The sequence below is a fragment of the Puntigrus tetrazona genome, chromosome 25, assembly GCF_018831695.1.
Source record: "Puntigrus tetrazona isolate hp1 chromosome 25, ASM1883169v1, whole genome shotgun sequence".
Classification (NCBI taxonomy): Eukaryota; Metazoa; Chordata; class Actinopteri; order Cypriniformes; family Cyprinidae; genus Puntigrus; species Puntigrus tetrazona.
The window spans coordinates 4,332,330-4,351,919 of record NC_056723.1 but is presented as its reverse complement, the minus strand read 5'-3'; the positions used below and the strand labels follow the sequence as shown (position 1 = coordinate 4,351,919).

The window sequence follows — 19,590 nt, the reverse complement described above, 5'->3', positions numbered from 1 at the left end:
ATAATTTAGAATTCTTTGTTCATTATGTGTACTTTTATGTTCTATTTTGTGTATTGCGTGTTGTGAGACTTTTATTTTGACATCTCGTTTCTAGCGCAAATGCTCACGCAGGTGCGAGATTTTTCCTTCCACTAGCTAGAGGCAAGCGTATGTATTTGTATACTTCGTTAAACGTTTGCTCTCGTCAAAAGGTCTTGAACAATTACCAAGAAGATTTCAAGACTGTTTCTCTTTCTCATAGCATGCGACCAACGAGGTATTTGGTTTTTGTTTGTTTAGTTTATTAATATTTGTTAGTATGTTTGTTGCACTCGCTTTTCCGTTGTGTGAAACTAATATGATGTCTTTATTTTTTTGTAAATACTTGTTTAGTTTTCACGGTGGATTTGGGAGAAAAGCCTTCAAATAAACCGCTTCTGTCTGTGCGTGTGCTGGAGGAAGTTCTGCTCTACGACACGAGTGGAAGACGCAGCAAGATTATAGGATCGGTGGGTTTGTCACGGCTTGTTCGCGTCGAAGGATTAACAGATGAGCTGAAAACCACGCACTACACATACATATAAAGATATATAAGAAGCGATATACGGTTAAAAGAAGAGTCATAAAATACGTGAAAATTTAAAGGTGCTTTAAGAAGAGGATTTTCAATTTTCAATGTTTGGTTGAAAAAATGAAAGTCAATGTGTATGTCGTGAATATTTTGACTACACTTGATTTAATTGAAGGTTGTTCTAGATATCCACGTTTCATTTTTTTATTTAAAGTGTCTTTTGTAAATATTAAGAAAACGGTATTTACTAATTGATAAGTATTTTTGAAGTGGTGTACATATTGGGTGTATTTTATTTTGGAGGGTCTTTTTCAAGTTGAAATAAGCTGATTTGCACATTTTACCCCCTTTGAAATACTGTCACTTTGCTAATGCTTTAAGATATTTAAATTACCATCAAAGTGAGTTTAGGTTTATTATCCATTCATATTTTTCATTATCAGAATTGCGCTTGTTTAAAGTAGTGATTCAAAATGGCAGAGTCAAGTAAGAACACTGTTCAGGCAAGTGACAGTGTTGGGAATAATGCAAGCTCCCAAGACCAACCAGAAGGAAGCCTAGTGGATAGCACTGAAATGCAACATGGGGAGGCATAGCAGTCAAGGCAGAGTAAAAGAACTAGAACTCTAACAGAGAAAGGTATAGAAATGCAAGCTACAAAAATCAAGTCACTTCAGCAGAGGTTTAACTACATTTACGGCAAATGGAGAACACATGTTAAATCCTCTAAGCGGTCATTATCACAATCAGCAGAGACTTTAAGTGATGACTTGCTTAATGATATTATTGGAGAAGTCTTTCCTCAGATGTCCAGTGTGTTTTTGATGATCCGCACAAAATCACAATTCCAGATCAGGACACGTCGGAAAGTTGATCTGTGTGTAGAGATTTCTAACTTTGTTGTGTCTAGAGCCTCAAGTAAACTTGAGTTTAAGGTATCCAGAAGATGATTGGCCTGAAGCAGGCTCCCTCTTCAACACAAGTTCAATGGGAGTCTTGGATTAAAGAGTTCCTAACTCTAGCTGAAATGGAAATCGAGGGAAGCTTATTGCCTTCAGATTTCGGCAAGGCCAAGAAGTATGAGCTCCCTCATTTTGCAGATGCAAGTGTCTCTGGATATGGTGAATGTACTTACCTGTGTGCATTTAACAAATCGAACAAAGTTCATTGCTGTTTGGTAATTGGAAAGTCAAAAGTTTCACCAACCAAAGTTACAACTATACCGAGGCTAGAGCTCTCAGCCACAGTTGTTGCTGCTCAAACCAGCAACGTGCTTCGAGATCAACTAGAAATACCAAAGTTCATCTGGACAGATTCTACAATTGTTCTTGGCTACACAAACAATGACGCTAGACGGTTTCTAGTGTTCGTAGCCAAAAAGTATACAGAGATTCAGGTTTAGTACAAAACCTGAGCAATGGGTTTGTTGCATCTGAGGACAATCCAGCAGATCATGCCTCTCAAGGTTTAACTGCAGAGCAAATGAAGACCTCAAATTGGTTCACAGTACCAACATTTCTTTGGCAAAAAGAACTGCCCGAACGAAAATGTAAGGTGGGAGAAATTAAAGATGATGAGCCAAGGCAAACACCAAGGCAAAGGAGAGCAGATCATTGTTGGATTGCCTAAGGAAATTCTCTGACTGGACAAGGATGATAAAGGCAGTTGCTAGACTAAGACAACAAATCAAGGAATTTCAAGGTATGAAGCAAAGAACTCAAGCCTAGAAGCCTAGAATAAAGAAAAGAAGCAGAAGTTATCATCAAGCTGAATCAATAGGAAGCATTCTCAGATGAGATAAAGAGCTTGATGCTAAAGAAAGTTGTCAAGACCAACAAAGGTAGGCTGTACAAGTTAAATCCTCACTTGGATGAAGAAGGTATTCTAAGAGTCGGAGGACGTTTAAGTCATTACATCCACATGTGAAGCAACCAACAATACTTCTCAAGAACAGCCACATATCATCTTTACTCATTAAGCATTTTCACGAAAGAGTTCATCATCAAGGACGTGGCATGACAATGAACGAACTACGAGCTAATGGATGGTGGATCTTGGGATGTAGTGGAGTGGTCTCATCAAACATCTTTAAATGTATCAAATGCAGAAAGTATAGACGACCTACAGAGGAACAAAAGATGAGTGCCTTGCCACAAGATTGGATGGAAACAACTTCTCCATTCACTTATGCAGGTGTTGACTGCTTTGGTCCCATATATATCAAAGAAGGCAGGAAAGATCTAAAGAGGTATGGGCTTTTACTTGCGTGTCTCTGTTAACGAGCCATACACACAAAAATGGTTGATGACATGACAACTGATGCATTTATCAATTGTCATTAGCAATTTATTATTGCAATCAGAGGCAGTGTTCCTCAGTTGAGGTGTGACCAAGGAAGTAATTTTGTTGGAGAAAGGAGGTAATTTGCTGAACACATCAAAGGAATGGATCAAGAAAGAGTAAAGAGCTCTAGGATGTGAATTTCTTATGAACCCTGCAGCAGCAAGTCATATGGGAGGCATCTGGGAGAGGCAAATGAGAACCGTAAGAAGTGTTCTTACTAGGGATGCACCGATACCGGTATCTGGTATCGGCCTCGATACCACATTTTCTAAAGTACTCGTACTCGTTAAAAGTCCCCCGATACCGGGGACCGATACCACAGTCTGAGAATTGTCTATGTTTGAGCGGCGTGTAGGTTAATCACAGGCCCCGCCCCCAGACCCCGGCTGCAGCTCAGAGCGGGTAGAAGGCGAGGCGAAACATGTCAGCCGTGTGGAACTATTTCAAAGTAAATGAAGGCGACAAAACAAAGGCGGACTGCAAATTGTGCTCAGCGAAATTGTCCAGAGGAGGCTCAAAAGGTAGCGCATTTAACAATTATCGAGTACATTGCACTCTCGGAGGTAGAAAATGTGGGATTCCTGCGTCTCCTTCATGTTGTGGAGCCGCCGCTACATGACTGACACGGAGCTGCCTAAACTACACGACTCCGTGAAAAAAACATATCCACAGCCTACTGCAAACCTCCTCTGCGTTTAGTTTCACCACGGATATTTGGACAAGCAGTGTTAGCCCCGTGTCGCTAATTAGCCTAACCTCCCAGTGGATAGACGAGAGTTTCACGCCGCAACGAGCCATATTACTCGCACACCAGCCAGGCTATAGCGCATGTGTTTGAGGAAATGCTCCAGACATGGGGTATACCTAAAACATCAGTACATGTTGTACATGTACATATATTAATTCCTACCTCAGTTGCACTGACTGCCACAGTTCTATGTTGGTGGATGTTGTTAGTTTATTCAAATATTGTGCACTAAATAGCAAAGATGTTTATTAATGCCCCTTGTGTTGTCCAAAGCGGCAGAGTTTACAACAAACTGAAAAAAATACTTGAGTTGCACTGTCACTGTTTACATTTTGACAATTATTTATTCTGTAATATGTTGCATACAACATGCTTTTCATTTTAAATAAATGTTCTTAATTTCAAACTAGTCCCTTGTTTTTTTTTTGTTAAATTATATGACTAAAGCTGTTACCTGTAAATTTAAATCATGTTTTTATTAAGTACTCGGTATCGGTATCGGCGAGTACTGAAATGCAAGTACTCGTACTCGTTTTCCAAAAAAGTGGTATCGGTGCATCCCTAGTTCTTACTGCTTTTCCTGATCAATTAGCACAAAGGCTTAACAACGCTGCTTTAAGAACGTTCCTATATGAGCTTATGGCCATCATTAACAGACCACTTACTACTGAACATTTGAATGACCCATCTGGACTTGAACCTTTAACCCCTAACCACATTCGGACGATGAAGTCCACAATCATTCTACCCCCACCTTGACAATTTACAAGAGAAGATCTTTATCTCCGTAAGAGGTGGCGCAGAATACAATATCTGGCAAATGAATTCTGGACTCGATGGAAGAAAGAATATCTTTTGAACTTGCAACCAAGACAAAAGTGGCACAAGAACGGAAGAAACTTGAAAGTCGATGATATTGTTCTTTTACAAGATAACATGCCACCATGTAACAAATGGAAGCGAAAAATGACAGAAGTTTACCCAGGGTCAGATGATAGAGTAAGAAAGGTGAAGTTGCTAGCTAGTGAGACTACATTTGACAAAAGGGGGAAACCCATGGCTTAAAAACAGTATTCCTTGCAAAGGGTTGTTACTCTGCTTGAAGCAGATTAAGGGTTACAATGTTTGTTTACCATGCACACCTAAGTGATTAATCAGTACTAAATATTATATTAGAAGAAATCCCACATTAAGGTTTGTGTGATTTGGTGGGAGTCTAACCGCTGTAATTTTTGTTATTTAATTTATGTAATTATATTTGGTCACTTTCATAATTTAGAATTCTTTTCTCATTATGTGTACTTTTTATGTTCTATTTTGTGTATTGTATGTTGAGACTTTTATTTTGACATCTCGTTCCTAGCGCAAATGCTCACGCAGGTGCGAGATTTTTCCTTCCACTAGCTAGAGGCAAGCATATATATATATATATATATATATATATATATATATATATATATATATATATATATATATATATATATATATATATATGCTCCGCTAAAAGTTTGCTCTCGTCAAAAAGTTTACCAACGATTACCAAAAAGATTTGAAAGACTGTTTCTCTTTTTTCATAGCATGCAGCCAATGAGGTTTTTAGTTTATTAATATTTGTCTGTTTTATATGTCTATAAATTGTTAGTATTTTTGCACCCGCTTTTACGCTGTGTGAAATTAATATGATGTCATTATTTTATTGTAAATACTTACAAAACAACGGTTTGAAGTTTAATAGTTAAAGCTGTGTAGATTACGTGTGTATTATAGTGGTGTTTTTATCAGCGGTTGATGTACTGCACTTCTTTAAATCAGGTCCAATGAAGAAACAAACTCATCAGCATCTTGAATGGAGTAAATTTTCATCAAATACTAATTTTTGGGTGAAGCATTCCTTTAATCGTGTGACCTTTTCTAGAGAAGGTTCAGGTAAAAAAAAAAAAAAAAAAAAAAAACATCTTGCGTTTGCTTATTTATGATATTTAAATTTGAGTAATTAACTTCACAGAATAAAAACGCATGATCTGTAAACTTAAATATAAACCATAGTGATTTTTTTTTTTACGCTGCACTGAATGCTACAGCCCAAACAAAGATCAAGTGCTCTTTGTTGTTTGTCTCACCACAGCTTCATTGTTCATCTGTGCCTAGATTTGGTCGTTTAAACACAGTCCCATTCCGGCACTGTGGAAAAAGCCAATCATCACGCCTTCTCCTGGATATTAGCAGTCTGACATGTGATGGATGATTTTCTTCTCCCTTTGCTAACCTAGCAGAAAAGCAACAACATGAGTACTTGTGTGGGCTGCCACACAAAACAACACCACTTCACTGTGTGTTAAATACCAGCAAATGCATTTGCTTCACTCCGATTGTTCTGCTATCATCGCGTACAGATTCACAGTTGTAGTTTGCGCCTTTTCAGATTCGGTCTGAAATAAGGGCGGCATTGAGATGACATTTGAATTGAGTGCTTCCATGACTGCAGAAAGGCTCTGGGAAATGTGACACAGGCCTTATTGTCAACACCAGCTGCAGCGTTGGGAAACGTAGCAGAAAGGATTGGGGTTTAATTCTCGTGGTCAGTCGTAATGCTGCACGGATAGAGACACAATTAGATTGAACTAAAGTTCTGTGAACAGAGTCGAGATCTTTTGTTTGGAGGTTATGTATAAGGTTTTTGTAAAGGGAAATTGTGAGTGTGCTCTGTTTTTGGTTAATATAACCCTATTCTGGCTGTACAAGATGATGATAATATAGTGAAATGCAATTGTTTTGAGGTGCAGAATCCAATGCTATTTTTAGCAGGAAAACCACAGCGTAACTGCGTTTTAAACTGAATTTGTTTCTTATTTTTCAAGTAACAAAATGTTTTATTCACTTACAAGCAACTTGCATCCACTTTTAACTGAAATGTGCAAGATTTCTGGTGTCATTCGCTTCTAGCCTTTTTACTTGTACAAAAAGAGCTGCTGTTTAATTTATCATAATCAGTACAGTTTGTACTGCAGAGTTTTACAGTTTCTATACTTAGTTATTTACCTACCGTACCTAATAGTCATGCATTTGCAAGAGCTGCAATATGAAGTGGACATTAATAATAAAGAACGTTAAACATCTCGTTTTTCGGGATCCGTTTAATCTGTATTGGCATCTAGGAGAAACTCCATCAATGACATCATTCATGTAGGGCAAGGGTGAGGTTGGGCGAGAGCTCGAGCAGGGAAGAGGTGGCACGAGGAATGCTTTTGGACTGTTGAAAAGCACAAGCTTGGACTAAGCCTTAATATTTCGATCAGGGTAAGTGATGCGTAGTATTATTCTGACGCTGTTATTTTCCTACAACTGTCATATGCGTATTGCACAAGATATATAAACATTTGTGCCATTACGGTTAGTTTTATTTCATGCGTTACTTTAGTTAATTTTTATATATTCAGTATAAACATCATTTATACTTTTTATGTATGTGAAGAGTATTTCTATGAAGAGAGCATATAATACATGCATTGTTGGCATTATAATGTTTTTTTTTTTTTTTTTTTTGTTACACTGTTTTTGTTGCTTCAGCTGTATCTTTATTTTTTTATCTAATCAGAACAACCCAAGTGTTGTTTGACTGAGATTAATAGGAATGCACAATAAAAAAAGTATTTTTGAAAATGGTTTAAAACAGTTATGTTTTTGCAAATTAACTCTTCATATATACAGTACATTTGCAAATATTGTGATTTTCAGTTTTTCTGCTCACCAAGGCTGTGTTTGTGCTCAAAAATACAGTAAAACATTAACATTGTTAAACAGTATTGCAACTTTTCACAATTTAAAACCGTTTTCTAAGAGAATATGTTGTCAAGTGTATTTTTCTCCTGTGAGTTTTCAGTGCCGCTGGATCCTTCAGAAATCATCGATAATTGTGATTTTGTTTTTTTATTTTAGTTTACTGTTGTTCATTATCAGTCTCTTAGGTCAGGAAGGTTTTCTCATAATGAAGTGCTCTCTTGGACTTTTTCTATTGGTCTGTTGTGTGACTCTTAGCTTAGGTAAGTTAATGCACATAATTATTGTTGACTTAGTTTTGTGTGGCTTTGGTCATGACCTCAGTGCTTTTTATTTGAAACAGGCAATAAGCATTATGGAATCCGATTCTCCTCTGCAGGCTCGTCTCTTCAATGCTATAAGTGTGAGGATTACAGCGGGGGACGATGTGCGGTGCAGCAAGTTTGTTCTTATGAGGATGCATGCTTATATCTTCATGAGAAAGGTTTGTGGGTGACGTTTTAGCATGCAGTGGTACAGACCCTCCTGAGATGGAGACGAAAAGCTTTTGGCCTTTACATTTTTATTTATTTTAATGGTTTAGTGTTTGGTTTATGTATACATTTTAAAACACCAATATTGTTCACTTTTTACAGTATAGTATAATATCAAACATCTGCAAAAAGTAACACCTGTTTTATAAGAATTAATTTTCTCAACCACTTTTGAAATAACTACTAACCAATGAGTAGTGTTGTGTAAAACTAAACTCGTTAACCTACACAACTGTACTTTGCTAATGAATGTCTAAAAAAATTACTATTTTTGTTTTGTATTTAAACATCCATCTTCAGATAAAAAAGACCAAATTACTCTCTTAAAGACAGTTATTTAAAAGTAAGAAAAGATTTATTGTTGATGTGATTTTTAGTGGATCTACAAATTAATTGTTCATGCTAAAACTAGTACATTAAAATTTTTATACTATAGTATATCGTATTTAATTACTATAGTATAAATGTTTGATTTCTAATTTAGTTTGAAATACTCAAAAAAAAATGCTTATTTTAAAATAACATTAATATAATACCATTTGCTTTATCTTTAGTTTTTTTTTATCCAATCGCATTTATACTTTTAAGTGACCTAATTTTAACAAAAAAACATTCTATTCTGTTCTCTAACTAACAGTTCTCATTTCGTAGGTGGGAAGACCATTCGTCGGTGCATTCGTTACACTGACTGTGATAACTCTCGTCTGTCCCAGCAGTTTCCGGCAATATCAGAATATACTTACAGGTGCTGCAACACTGACCTGTGTAACAGCGGACCGGCGACTGCTACAAGCACGTGGATCTTATCTCTGCTGGCAGTGCTCACCGGTCTCTGGTCCTGCTCCATCACTGCATGATTCTCACTAGTGTTCTCAAAAGCTATTTCCTGCCATACCGTTTATGGATATCTTTATATTTACAATGCACTATTATTTGTAATCATTTGGTTTTAACTAACCGCTTGTATATCAAAAAGCTCTGTTTGCTTTAAACAGTTTTTATTGTACTAACACTGTTTTCTGATGTTTTTATATGAATGAATTTTATTTTGGCTGATATTTAAAAAGACTGCAGGAAAGGAATTTTTGATCTTTTCGTAAATTACCTTTGTATGTGGTACCTTTTACGTTAGTAAAATAACTAATTCAAAATAAACCTTGATTTTATGAATGAATTTATGCATTTGAAATGTCTTTTTTTTTGAGGTTGCCTCACCCTTTAGCATCTTGAATGACCGATTTCAAACCACCTGTACTGATTCGAGTGTTCATTCAGCACCGCGGACAGTTCCACTTCGACTAGCCATGCAAATGCAGCGCCTAATATCGATATAACACTAAAATGACTAAAAAGAGGAATTTATATTTAGTGAGTGCATTTGAAACAGCCGATTTTAAAATCTCCACCATCTGAACGCAGATGGAACAGCTTCACTCGCTACAAAGTCTCTAAAAGTAAAGTCTGCCCAGCTGTTGACCCCTAATCCTGTGACATAACATGCCGTTTCGAAAAAAAGTAAAGAAAATTTCAGGAATTCCTTCAGTCAGATATATAAAATGTCATATTCTTTATTAAATATGAGAAATACACTAAATAAATTAACCCACTGATATGTAAACAGTTAAATCAACATGGAATGTATTCTCTAATGGTCACATTTAAATAGGACAGACATAAACTAATGTGTTTTAGGAGTTCAGGTCCTTTAGTTCACAACACATAATTGCACAAGCCCACACAAGGTAAACACAATATGTCAACACTTACAAACTAAACATCTGGGATAGCCACATTAAAGGGATAGTCCACCCAAAATTTTAATTACCCACTATCATGTCATTCTAAACTTGTATGACTTTCTGAATGTATTTTAAAGAATGTTTGTAACAAAATGGTTTCGACTTCTATTGACTTCCATCGTATGAATACAAAACTACAATATGAGTCAATGAGAACCAATACTGTTTGCTTAACAACATCTTCAAAATATCTATTTGTGTGTTCCACATAAGATATACAGGTTTGGAATGACGTGAGAGTGAGTAAATGATACCCAGTGATTGGTTGCCATTGTATTTTTGATCTATACAACGGTAGTCAATAGAATTGAAACAGTTTAGTTACCAAATATCTTTTATACTTTAAAGAATGTTGGTAACTAAACCCACTGAAATCCCTAGAAGTCAAATTCCATAAACCTCAAATAGAATGAAACATTTTTGGTTTATAACATTCTTGGTTATACAGGTTTGGAACAATCTAAAAATCAAAACTATCCCTGTCAGTCACGTAAACACAATGCATCTCATAAAACAAGATGAGAACACAAAAAGGCAAAGAACTGGAATGTTTTAAAAGGAATATGGTATCAAAACCCAACATACAAACATACAGCTGCCACATGTTTGCTTTATCAGCGGCAGTAATACAATTTAACTGAGGTATATGCCATATTTAATTTATGTGAATATAAACAAAGCTGTGGCAGATAAAAACACATTCTGTTCAATAGTTTGTGCAGTGTTAAGGTTTTTGGTCATATTTAATTTCACACCTTGAAAGTAGAGTGTTTATTGACTAAACTTCTACCCCACAGCCTGCTATTAATTCTCACTGAACAAATTATGGCATCTACCTTAATGGTCCATATCTTGACCAGTACTGCCAAGATACCACATTACCACAATCCTCAAATGTATTATATTGCTGGAAGAAAAGGACAAAATCTAGAAGAAATTCTTAGAGGTAATCGTAAACAATGCCGCAGTTGTCCATGTTTTGACAATTTACGAAACATGGGTAGTATAAAACCTATTTGAGACTATAATTTATAACATTCTTGACTATTAAAAATTTAAATCTGTCATTATTTCCTCACCCACATGTTGTTCCAAACCCAAAAGACTATTGATACACAAATGATAAAATATTTAAAATATTTCTGTCCATTCCCTGAAAGTCCAGGTAATGAAAATGTAAAAGATCAAAAAAGGTTCAAAAGATGCTGTAAAACAAATACATGTATGGATTTAGTGGTTTAATCCAAGTCTTGAGAAGATATACAAGTCTTACAATATTGGAATGACATGGGGGTGAAAAAATAATAACAAAATGTAGATTTTTTGCTAAACTACTTCTTTCAGTGAACTAGTTGCCAGTAACTGCTATGTTATTTCTACTTCCATATCTGAAAAAATCTAATAAATGTTTTTGTTCTAATCACTCATGTCCTCCACTGTTTCTTCTTCGATCTCTCTGCCTATTTCCTCAAGTTTCACCGTTTTCTTGTGACCCTTCTTCTCCTCCTCTTTTTCCGCTGGCACGTACCAAGGTTTGGCTGCTGTGTCATCGCAGGCCCTGCCGCCACCCCTCCTGTAACCCCCTCGTCCCGCCCTCACCAGCCCCCAGCCTTGAGGTTTACCCTCATGGGGTCCACTGTCTTGCACACCTCTGGTCTGGTCCAGCTCCTTAGCACTGAGAGCTGGCATCCGGACAGGAACAGTATTTCCAAATTTGGAGTAATCGACAGAGTAGCGTCCATCCTCTTCCGTCATAATAGAAACGAAACGCCGACCCCACAAGATCTCCTCTGGTGTGTAGGATGTTCGGGCCTGCATTGTGATGCCAGTGGTCTCTACAACACCTGGTAGAAAAGAAACATTGGCTCTGTTTCAAAAACTAGTGAGCTATACAAGCTGCAAATGACTATTTGTTCTATTAAAATTATTATATTAAAGAGAATGTACTCTATTCACCTTCCAAAATGACAATTATCTCGATATCTTCTGTAGCCAGAGACTGTGCTGAGACCTCGTACAATGGACTTCCTCTATCAATGGTGTGACTGATTATAAGTGGAGAGACAAGGAATATGCCGTTGCTTCTGAGAGGGTTTTCCACCTGGATGTCAAGCTGACAGACAGGAATCACCTCACCCTCTGCAGTCACTGTACGCCGAATCACCTGAAGAACAAACATCAAGATTAGGGTGGAACTATTCAACTCAAGACATTCTGGACAGAACTACATGCTTATAAATAAAGGTTCCAAAAGTTCTTCATGGAACCACAGATGCCAATAAAGAACCTTTGTTTATAAGGGTTTCAAAGGAGGCGGTTTTCACAGAGATTCCAAAGAACCATTTAGTGATCAGTTCTGAAGAATATTTTAAAAGTGTAAAGAACCTTGCACTTCCACCTTTTATGGAATAGTTTTATTGATGGTAAAGGTTTAGTTCCCCTAAAAATTTAATTTCCATCATTAATTACTCACCCTTATGTCGTTCCAAACCTGTAAGACCTTCATTCATCTTCAGAACACAAACGAAGAAATATTAGATGAAATCAGAGAGCTATCTGACCCTACATTGATAGCAATGTATTTAAGAAATTTCTGGATCTGGGATCATTTCAGTTTTATTACTGTCTATGGAGAGTCCGATGTCATCAAAAATACCATTATTTGTGTTTCGAAGATGAACGAAGGTCTTACAGGTTTGTCCATAATTAATGACAGAAATGTTCATTTTAGGGTGAACTAACCTTTTAAATGTCCATTTCGTGAAACCATAGATGCTAATAAAGAGCCTTTTTTTCAGAGAGTTGAAGATATTTGTCACCTGCAGCTGTATGGTGGCTGAGATGATCATGCTCTTCCTCAGATCCCCGACACGGAACATGAACGTGGGTCGGCCATTCCTTGGTGCAATGACTGCATTACGTGAAAAGATGAGAGTTTCTGCTCTCCGGTTGGCTTGAGCTGTCTTCATAAATACACAGCCCAGCATGATGGCGTTGATGATCAAGCCCAGAATGTTCTGGATAATGAGGACTATGATGGCCAGCGGACATTCCTCCGTCACCATTCGTCCTCCGAATCCAATAGTCACCTGATATTACAGAAATCAGTTCAGGTTCAAAATGCTCAGCCATTTGGTCTCCAATTATTGAATTCAGATTCATCCAGGTTGTTTCTTACCTGCACCTCAATGGAGAACAGAAAGGCAGAGGTGAAGGAGTGAATGGAGGTGACACACGGCACAGGTCCGGGCTCATTGGGATCTCGAGGTTCCAGATCGCCGTGAGCGAACGCTAAGAGCCACCACACCATAGCAAAGAGCATCCAGGAGCAGAGGAAGGCCGAAGTGAAGATGAGCAGGGAATGCTGCCATTTCAGGTCCACCATGGTGGTGAAAACATCTTGAAGAAACCGGCCCTGAAAAGCAACGGAATCTAATCAGTAAAATGTATTGCATTTGTTGCTTAATAACATGCATAATAACATTTGCTTGGACCAGAGTTCACCTGTTCTCGTATATTCTTGTGGGCAACATTACACGACCCACTCTTGGTGATGAAACGTGCCCTCTGTGACTTTGGCCGGAGGCGACTGGGTTGTGTGGCATCTTCAGCGAGTCGCGTCAGAAGGAAACCATCAGGCAAAAGGCCTTTGCGAGCCAGCATTATGACAATCTGTGGCTGATTGGTGCTCCACACTACAAAAGAACACAGAAATGCATATAAAAATGAAATTAATTAAAAATACATTAGCGCTAAGGGATTTTCTCTGTAAAAATTACAAATAAATGTCACAGTTAAATTTATTTTAAATGTATTGTTTTTTAAGATTCAAAACTCAAACAATATTTAGACATATTTACATGATAAGGTAAATCTATTTTAATTACATATATAAATTTCCATTAAGTAGCATTACAGCTATTTATGTAATAGAACTAATACAACGTAAAAAATGATATATATATATAGATATTATATATTATATATATATTGTTACATTTTATGTTGAATTACAGCATTTACATACGTTTTATTGAGACATTACTGGAATTTTAAAAAAGTTTGTCCCTCTTTTGCTTGGTACATATTGCTACTTTAAAACCCTTATTTAAATGACAATGTATAAAGATCGTAAAAGATTCAGCGGACAGAATGTGATCATTCAACCCAAGTGCTGAAATATCACAAACCGCACGTTTCTTATATTTATTTTAATGCACAAAACGCACACCCGCAGTTATACGTGCAAATATCATCAAATGTAATAACCCGTCCGTTATCGCATTGTGCGATTCGTCGTTATGATGGCCACAAAATCAAGGTTAAAATAAAGATGCTTACCAGCACAGCAGTGACACGCGCTCTTTATTTCATATCAACGTCGTTAAAAAAATAATAAACAACAATAACAGAACAAAATGTTTAAACCAAACTCAAGCAGATGGCTGGCTAGGAAGCTTATGCAATCAGACGGAGTCCTTATGATAGAAAAATGAATGACTGGCGGACAAACATATCCCAGAATGCCCAGCGACTGCTGCTGCGCTGCGCTGCGCTGCGCTCTACGCTGCTTCGCTGTTTCGCGGTTCGCATAGAGACAATTGTGCGCTGTTTTACAGTTGTCAACAATTTCACTGAACGTCTCTGTGTTAGGCTTTGTTTAAGAGGTCGTGTAAAGTTGAAACAAATCGTTTTTTATTGTTATTCGGCGTGTTTTAGAGTGTTTTTCGGTGTTGTTAGCCGATTAGCTCTTTAAAGATGGCTGATCCGTGGAATCGAGGTAAGTGACACGTAGCAGCTTTCTTATAATATAAAGTCTTATTTTCATTTCGTCTATTACTAGCATATGCGCATACTATTTCAATATAATGATGCCTGTTTGGTCGGAAAAATAACATTCATTGTTAATGTTTCTATTGCAAGTAAACTGGCAAAAGAAAGTGGCCAGATATGAAATCATTGTTTGCTCAGAAAAGCTTAATAACTGTGATTTTTGTATAATTGACAGGACATGGTGCTGTGGATGACATGCTGGATGCTGAAAACAGGCTGATGGCAGATAATCTGGCCAGTAAAGTCTCTAGACTCAAATCTGTGAGTCAGACTTCTGTGTATAATTTGCTTAAAAAAATTATGACTTTGTAGCATTTAAATATTATTGGTCTCATTCACAGCTGGCGTATGACATTGACAAAGAAGCTGAGGAACAGAACACCTACTTGGATGGCATGGTTGGTCTTTTGCAAGTCTTTTATTTGCATTGTTGACTCATCGATGCAACTCCTCATGTGCTCAACATCCTTGTTTATCCAGGACTCCAATTTCCTCAGTGCTACTGGCCTGTTGACTGGAAGCGTGAAGAGGTTTTCCACAATGGTTCGATCTGGCCGAGACAACCGAAAGATCTTGTGTTACGTGTCCGTCGGTTTGGTTGTGGTCTTCTTCCTGCTGTATTATCTAGTGTCACGGCTCCAGAATTAATGGGGCGTTTGCTGATATTTTTGAACAGTTTCTCAGTTCTATGAGAATATTTGGGATCCTCCCATGAAAACATTACAGTGAAGTGTACAGCTCATGTCTTTGCATTAATAGAAAAGAGGAACGATTGTGATTTGAGGATGATTCATCACATTTAACCTTATTTAAGCAAACCCTTTGTTTACACTTTCAACAATGGTCTGTTCAGTATATATTTTTATTCATAATGGAAAGAAACATGGACCAATATGTGTTTTATTTCAAATTAATTAAAAGCATATTTTTTCAATTTCCATGCTTTATATTTTTAACATTGTAGATTATGTAAGAAAATGTAACTAACAATTTTTTGATAATTGTGTACATTAAAATGATTTAAGTGCAAATCTCAAGTTCTGTTGTGATTTTTGCCTTTCTATCCAGTCTGAATGAACAATGTGTTTACATGATGTTCATATAAAACAATTTTGGATATGTCTGGTCCTCGCAAGCGGTCATGTCGTAACGTACAATTTATTTGTTAAAAAATGAAAACATTTACACTAATCTGCAAAGTTTCCTGTCATCTGATTGATATTTCATACTTTTCTAAAAAGAGAAACGACTATAATTTTAGTTAATCGTTAAATCTCAATTTTCTGGTCATGGATTATGTGTCTTTTGATCTTTCATTCTTTTTTATGTAAATGTAAAAATGACACTTTTGTTAGTAATATTTTGAGATGACTACCTAAAACAAACCAACTCCATATTTTTTTTAAAATATATAAATAATATTAAATTCATCCGGTTTTTGAGAAGTGTTTATTTGTACATTTGTAAGTATTTTGCCCCCAAAAATCTTTAAAGCTAATACCAAGACTTTAAATGCATTTACTTGCATTTATGTAAGCGGTCTGATGGAACGGTATAAAAAAAAAAATCACACTGATTTAAATTACTAAATCGTACTTTCTCAATTTATTATATATGGGCCGTAAAGTTTAAAATCTTTTTTTACCTTTTTGGTTTTAAGGTTGTTTTAAAATATTTTCTATGTCCTATGGTTGTATAAAATCTTTCATTTAAAAATTCTACATATATTGCGTAGAAATATAGAGATAATATATATATATATATATATATATATATATATATATATATATAATACACTAACTGTTATACATATTTATCTCTTGTACATATTACCTGTATGTGCACTTGTAATTTATATCTGTGCCTATATCCTGCACTTGCTGCTTATTGCACTCCTGGTTAGACCTGAACTGCATATAAATAAAGTTGAATCTAATCTTATCTAATCTAATCTAACTATTATAATAATTAAATATATTTATAAAAACAGTGTCGCAGTTCTCTTCCAGTCCTCGAGGCGGCGGTGCAGCTCACAGTGACTGTGTGAGCCGCGCTCTGTTTCTCTCGAGGAAGAGCATTTTGGATTTTCAAGACAGCGGCAGCAGACGGTCAGTTAACGACGTCGCCTGACGGCTCTCTGAGGGAAGAAAACTGTGTCCCGTTTTTGTCTTTTTTTTCTTTTGTTTTTGTTGCCTTTAACTTGTCCCGATGTCCGGCGAAGTAGAGGCGAGCACGGAGGAGCTGCAGGTTCGTTCATTCAAACACGTTTAGTTTAGTACGCGGCCGTTTCGCGTCTGACAATCTATTGTGTTGATTTATTTAACCTATGTTAAAATAATACAAGAAACTAAACGTACACCTGTCAGGGTTATAGCTGCTACACCATACAAAACAACCTCTCTGCTTAAAAGTTATTTTTGTAGGTTTTTATTAAAAACGTTTTTTTTCTACAAAACTTTTTGTAGAGCTTTTCACAGACAAAACCGTGGAGAAACGCGTTTAGATTAATGCTAGTCATAAAGTGTAAAATAAGATATATGATCGTATAGTAACTTTTTAAGGAGGGAATTAAGTCAAATTATATTTTGGTTCAATGTAGCTGCCATTACGGTTTTAACTTTAATAATTAGACGTTATTTGGGGGGAATTTGTTTTGAAATGTTTTCATCCCACATTTAAAATAGGAGATGCAGGACACTGTTGTAAGTCCAGAAAAAGCCGAGGAGGCCAAACTGAAGGCCCGATACCCCCATCTTGGGACAAGGCCCGGAGGGTCAGATCTTTTGCGAAAGAGACTACAAAAAGGGGTACGTCATGAAAGCAAATGTTAAAACTGAGCTCATGAATTGCAGTTAATGGACGTTGTTATTCCTCGCAGCAAAAGTACTTTGACTCTGGAGACTATAACATGGCCAAAGCCAAGATGAAGAACAAGCAGCTCCCGACGGCAGCGGAGGAGAAGACCGAGATCACCGGAGACCATATTCCCACCCCTCAGGACCTGCCCCAGCGGAAACAGTCTCTGGTGGCCAGCAAACTCGCCGTCTAATGCCAACGTGGACGTCTGTGCCATTCCTGCTGACTCCGTTATGTTCCCTTAGCCTTAATTGTGTTGTTTCTGTTTCCTGTCTTTTCTTACTCTCTGTCTCCTGCCTGAAGAAACCTCTCAATATAATGTTTTGATATGTATTGCTGCTACCATCGCGCTTGGATCTGATATTCAACAGTCTGATATATTAATGCCAAGGTTTAAACGTGGTAATCTGGCCTATAAAGTCAGATCAGCATTATTTTAGGGTTTTACACTCTTTTTTTTTTTTTCTCTCCATTCATCATTTTTTGTTATGTGCTTGTCTTGACATAAGACCCGCGTGAATAATTAATATGGACTTCAGATAAACTTGAAATAATCGCAACCGCCTCTTTTGCCGAAACTGTGCCTCTTGGAAAAAGCAAAAGGCCTCGTAAACGTTAGCTGATTAAGCTGAAGAAAGTCGAAGCGCTCTTAGAGTTCGTTTGTTGAGATCTGCCTCCTCCTCGTTTATGATGAAAGCGACCTAAACACTGTCCGTTTCTCTCGGGTGCTGGGTTTTCTAGCTTGTGTTGAGCTGTACAAACGTTTACCGTCACAACTGTGCCATTTGTTTTGTAAATAAACTAGTTTTGCACATGTGCCGTGTGACTGAGTAGTTGTTTCTAAAATCTTTTTTAACTGGACAAATTTAATGCAGACTAGCGTTGTGCCTTTTGGTATAATTTTGCTCTTTGTGTCTAACATGTCTTTAGTTCAATTGAAATGATCAAAGTCTTCCCTTTATGTAGTTCATGTTGCTCCTCGACTGAGGTTACATATAATACAAATAACCAGCTTATATTTGAAGTATGCATTGTTTTAGTATATCTGGGTGGAGTGCAGTAACCCATTCTTTCTAGGCCATTCATTTCCACTGTGGCTTTTTATTTTGTTTGACTTTTTTTTTTTTTTTTTTTTTTCCAAGCAACTGTATTATTACCAAAGCAAAAGAGAGGAGCAAATAGCTCCTGGGTGCAGAGATGATAATAGATTTACAAATAACAGATTCACTTTTAAAAAGACATGCATAATTCATTGCGCTCTTTCCACTGCATTTATAGTTTGTTTTCCAGGTGACTATGATAAGTAGGAGGCAGAGAATATGCTATATACCAAAAAATTTGAAGCAATTAATATCAATAGTTTTTCTACCCTAGTAAACCGCGGGCTGGGTGCAGTAACTCAAAGTTGCCACGAGACGGCACTGTTTCCACGCCTTTCGATGCCACGGCGTCTTTTTTCTCTTTTTTTACTGTTTTTGTGACACATCAACTCCATTTGAAGAGCAAACAGCTGTAAAACAGCAGCAGCAGAGAAGATGGCGATATATAAATAGCTACCTGGATTTGGTACAACGTTAACAGAAGTAAATAGATAAAATAAATAAATGTGTAACAATCTTAAAAGTGCTAAGAAAAAAATGCTCTGTGTCGGGTATACATAAAATCTGGTAAGGATGATTGGTACATAGAAAGACAACAAGAGGGGAACGTGAATCTACATATGAAAAGTAAAATGGGCGGTGTATCGTGGCCCGGAAGCTAAACAGAAATAGTGTAATTTTATATTAAAATACTAATTTTTTTAATTAATTTTTAATTTTATATTACAATAATATTATTATTATTATACTTTTTACACTTTGTTTACTTTTAATTGGCTACCGGAATTAATCTGTGACTTTATTCTCCTGAATCCGTTGTTACACATAACACGTGGTAACTGTAACTTTTCTCAGCGATGATCAGAACGAACCAATCATATACGCTTGTGATTACTAGCTTGATTGTTTTTACTTTTTGTTCGATATTATGAAATACCTGCACGAGTTTTCATTTGTATGCCAGATGTTAATGGAATTAAATGATTACGCTGTTTGTATGCATATGTTTTCAGTGGGGGGAAAACCCATCCAGATACGTGAATGTCGTTTA

The 19,590-nt window shown here is 36.7% G+C and overlaps 4 protein-coding genes across 9 annotated transcripts; 3 read left to right on the top strand and 1 right to left on the bottom strand.

Annotated features, from left to right (window-relative positions):
• Positions 1 to 161: 161 nt before the first annotated feature.
• On the top strand, positions 162 to 9,125 carry LOC122330930 (CD59 molecule (CD59 blood group)). 6 transcript variants are annotated; one of them, XM_043228308.1, is made up of 5 exons: positions 162 to 256; positions 373 to 488; positions 7,599 to 7,681; positions 7,798 to 7,902; positions 8,603 to 9,125. In XM_043228308.1, exons 3-5 carry the CDS (start codon positions 7,627 to 7,629, stop codon positions 8,806 to 8,808), a joined length of 366 nt encoding a protein of 121 aa, XP_043084243.1. In that variant the 5' UTR covers positions 162 to 256; positions 373 to 488; positions 7,599 to 7,626; the 3' UTR covers positions 8,809 to 9,125. The 6 variants fall into 6 exon arrangements, with proteins under 6 accessions (XP_043084243.1, XP_043084240.1, XP_043084241.1 ...); XM_043228305.1 differs by having other exon boundaries at positions 163 to 256; positions 7,762 to 7,902; XM_043228306.1 differs by lacking the exons at positions 162 to 256; positions 373 to 488 and adding an exon at positions 6,115 to 6,938.
• A 369-nt stretch (positions 9,126 to 9,494) lies between these two features.
• On the bottom strand, positions 9,495 to 14,242 carry kcnj11l (potassium inwardly rectifying channel subfamily J member 11, like). Its single transcript, XM_043228302.1, has 6 exons — positions 14,092 to 14,242; positions 13,255 to 13,445; positions 12,929 to 13,165; positions 12,570 to 12,839; positions 11,707 to 11,914; positions 9,495 to 11,594 (listed from the first exon to the last, which is right to left on the bottom strand). The coding sequence occupies exons 2-6, from the start codon at positions 13,411 to 13,413 to the stop codon at positions 11,167 to 11,169; spliced, it is 1,302 nt and encodes a 433-aa protein (XP_043084237.1). The 5' UTR covers positions 13,414 to 13,445; positions 14,092 to 14,242; the 3' UTR covers positions 9,495 to 11,166.
• Positions 14,243 to 14,297: 55 nt separating this feature from the next.
• Positions 14,298 to 15,620, top strand: bet1l (Bet1 golgi vesicular membrane trafficking protein-like). Its single transcript, XM_043228309.1, has 4 exons — positions 14,298 to 14,530; positions 14,759 to 14,844; positions 14,925 to 14,981; positions 15,064 to 15,620. Exons 1-4 carry the CDS (start codon positions 14,509 to 14,511, stop codon positions 15,229 to 15,231), a joined length of 333 nt encoding a protein of 110 aa, XP_043084244.1. The 5' UTR covers positions 14,298 to 14,508; the 3' UTR covers positions 15,232 to 15,620.
• Positions 15,621 to 16,656: 1,036 nt separating this feature from the next.
• Positions 16,657 to 18,253, top strand: arpp19b (cAMP-regulated phosphoprotein 19b). Its single transcript, XM_043228310.1, has 3 exons — positions 16,657 to 16,830; positions 17,268 to 17,390; positions 17,462 to 18,253. Exons 1-3 carry the CDS (start codon positions 16,792 to 16,794, stop codon positions 17,630 to 17,632), a joined length of 333 nt encoding a protein of 110 aa, XP_043084245.1. The 5' UTR covers positions 16,657 to 16,791; the 3' UTR covers positions 17,633 to 18,253.
• Positions 18,254 to 19,590: the final 1,337 nt, after the last annotated feature.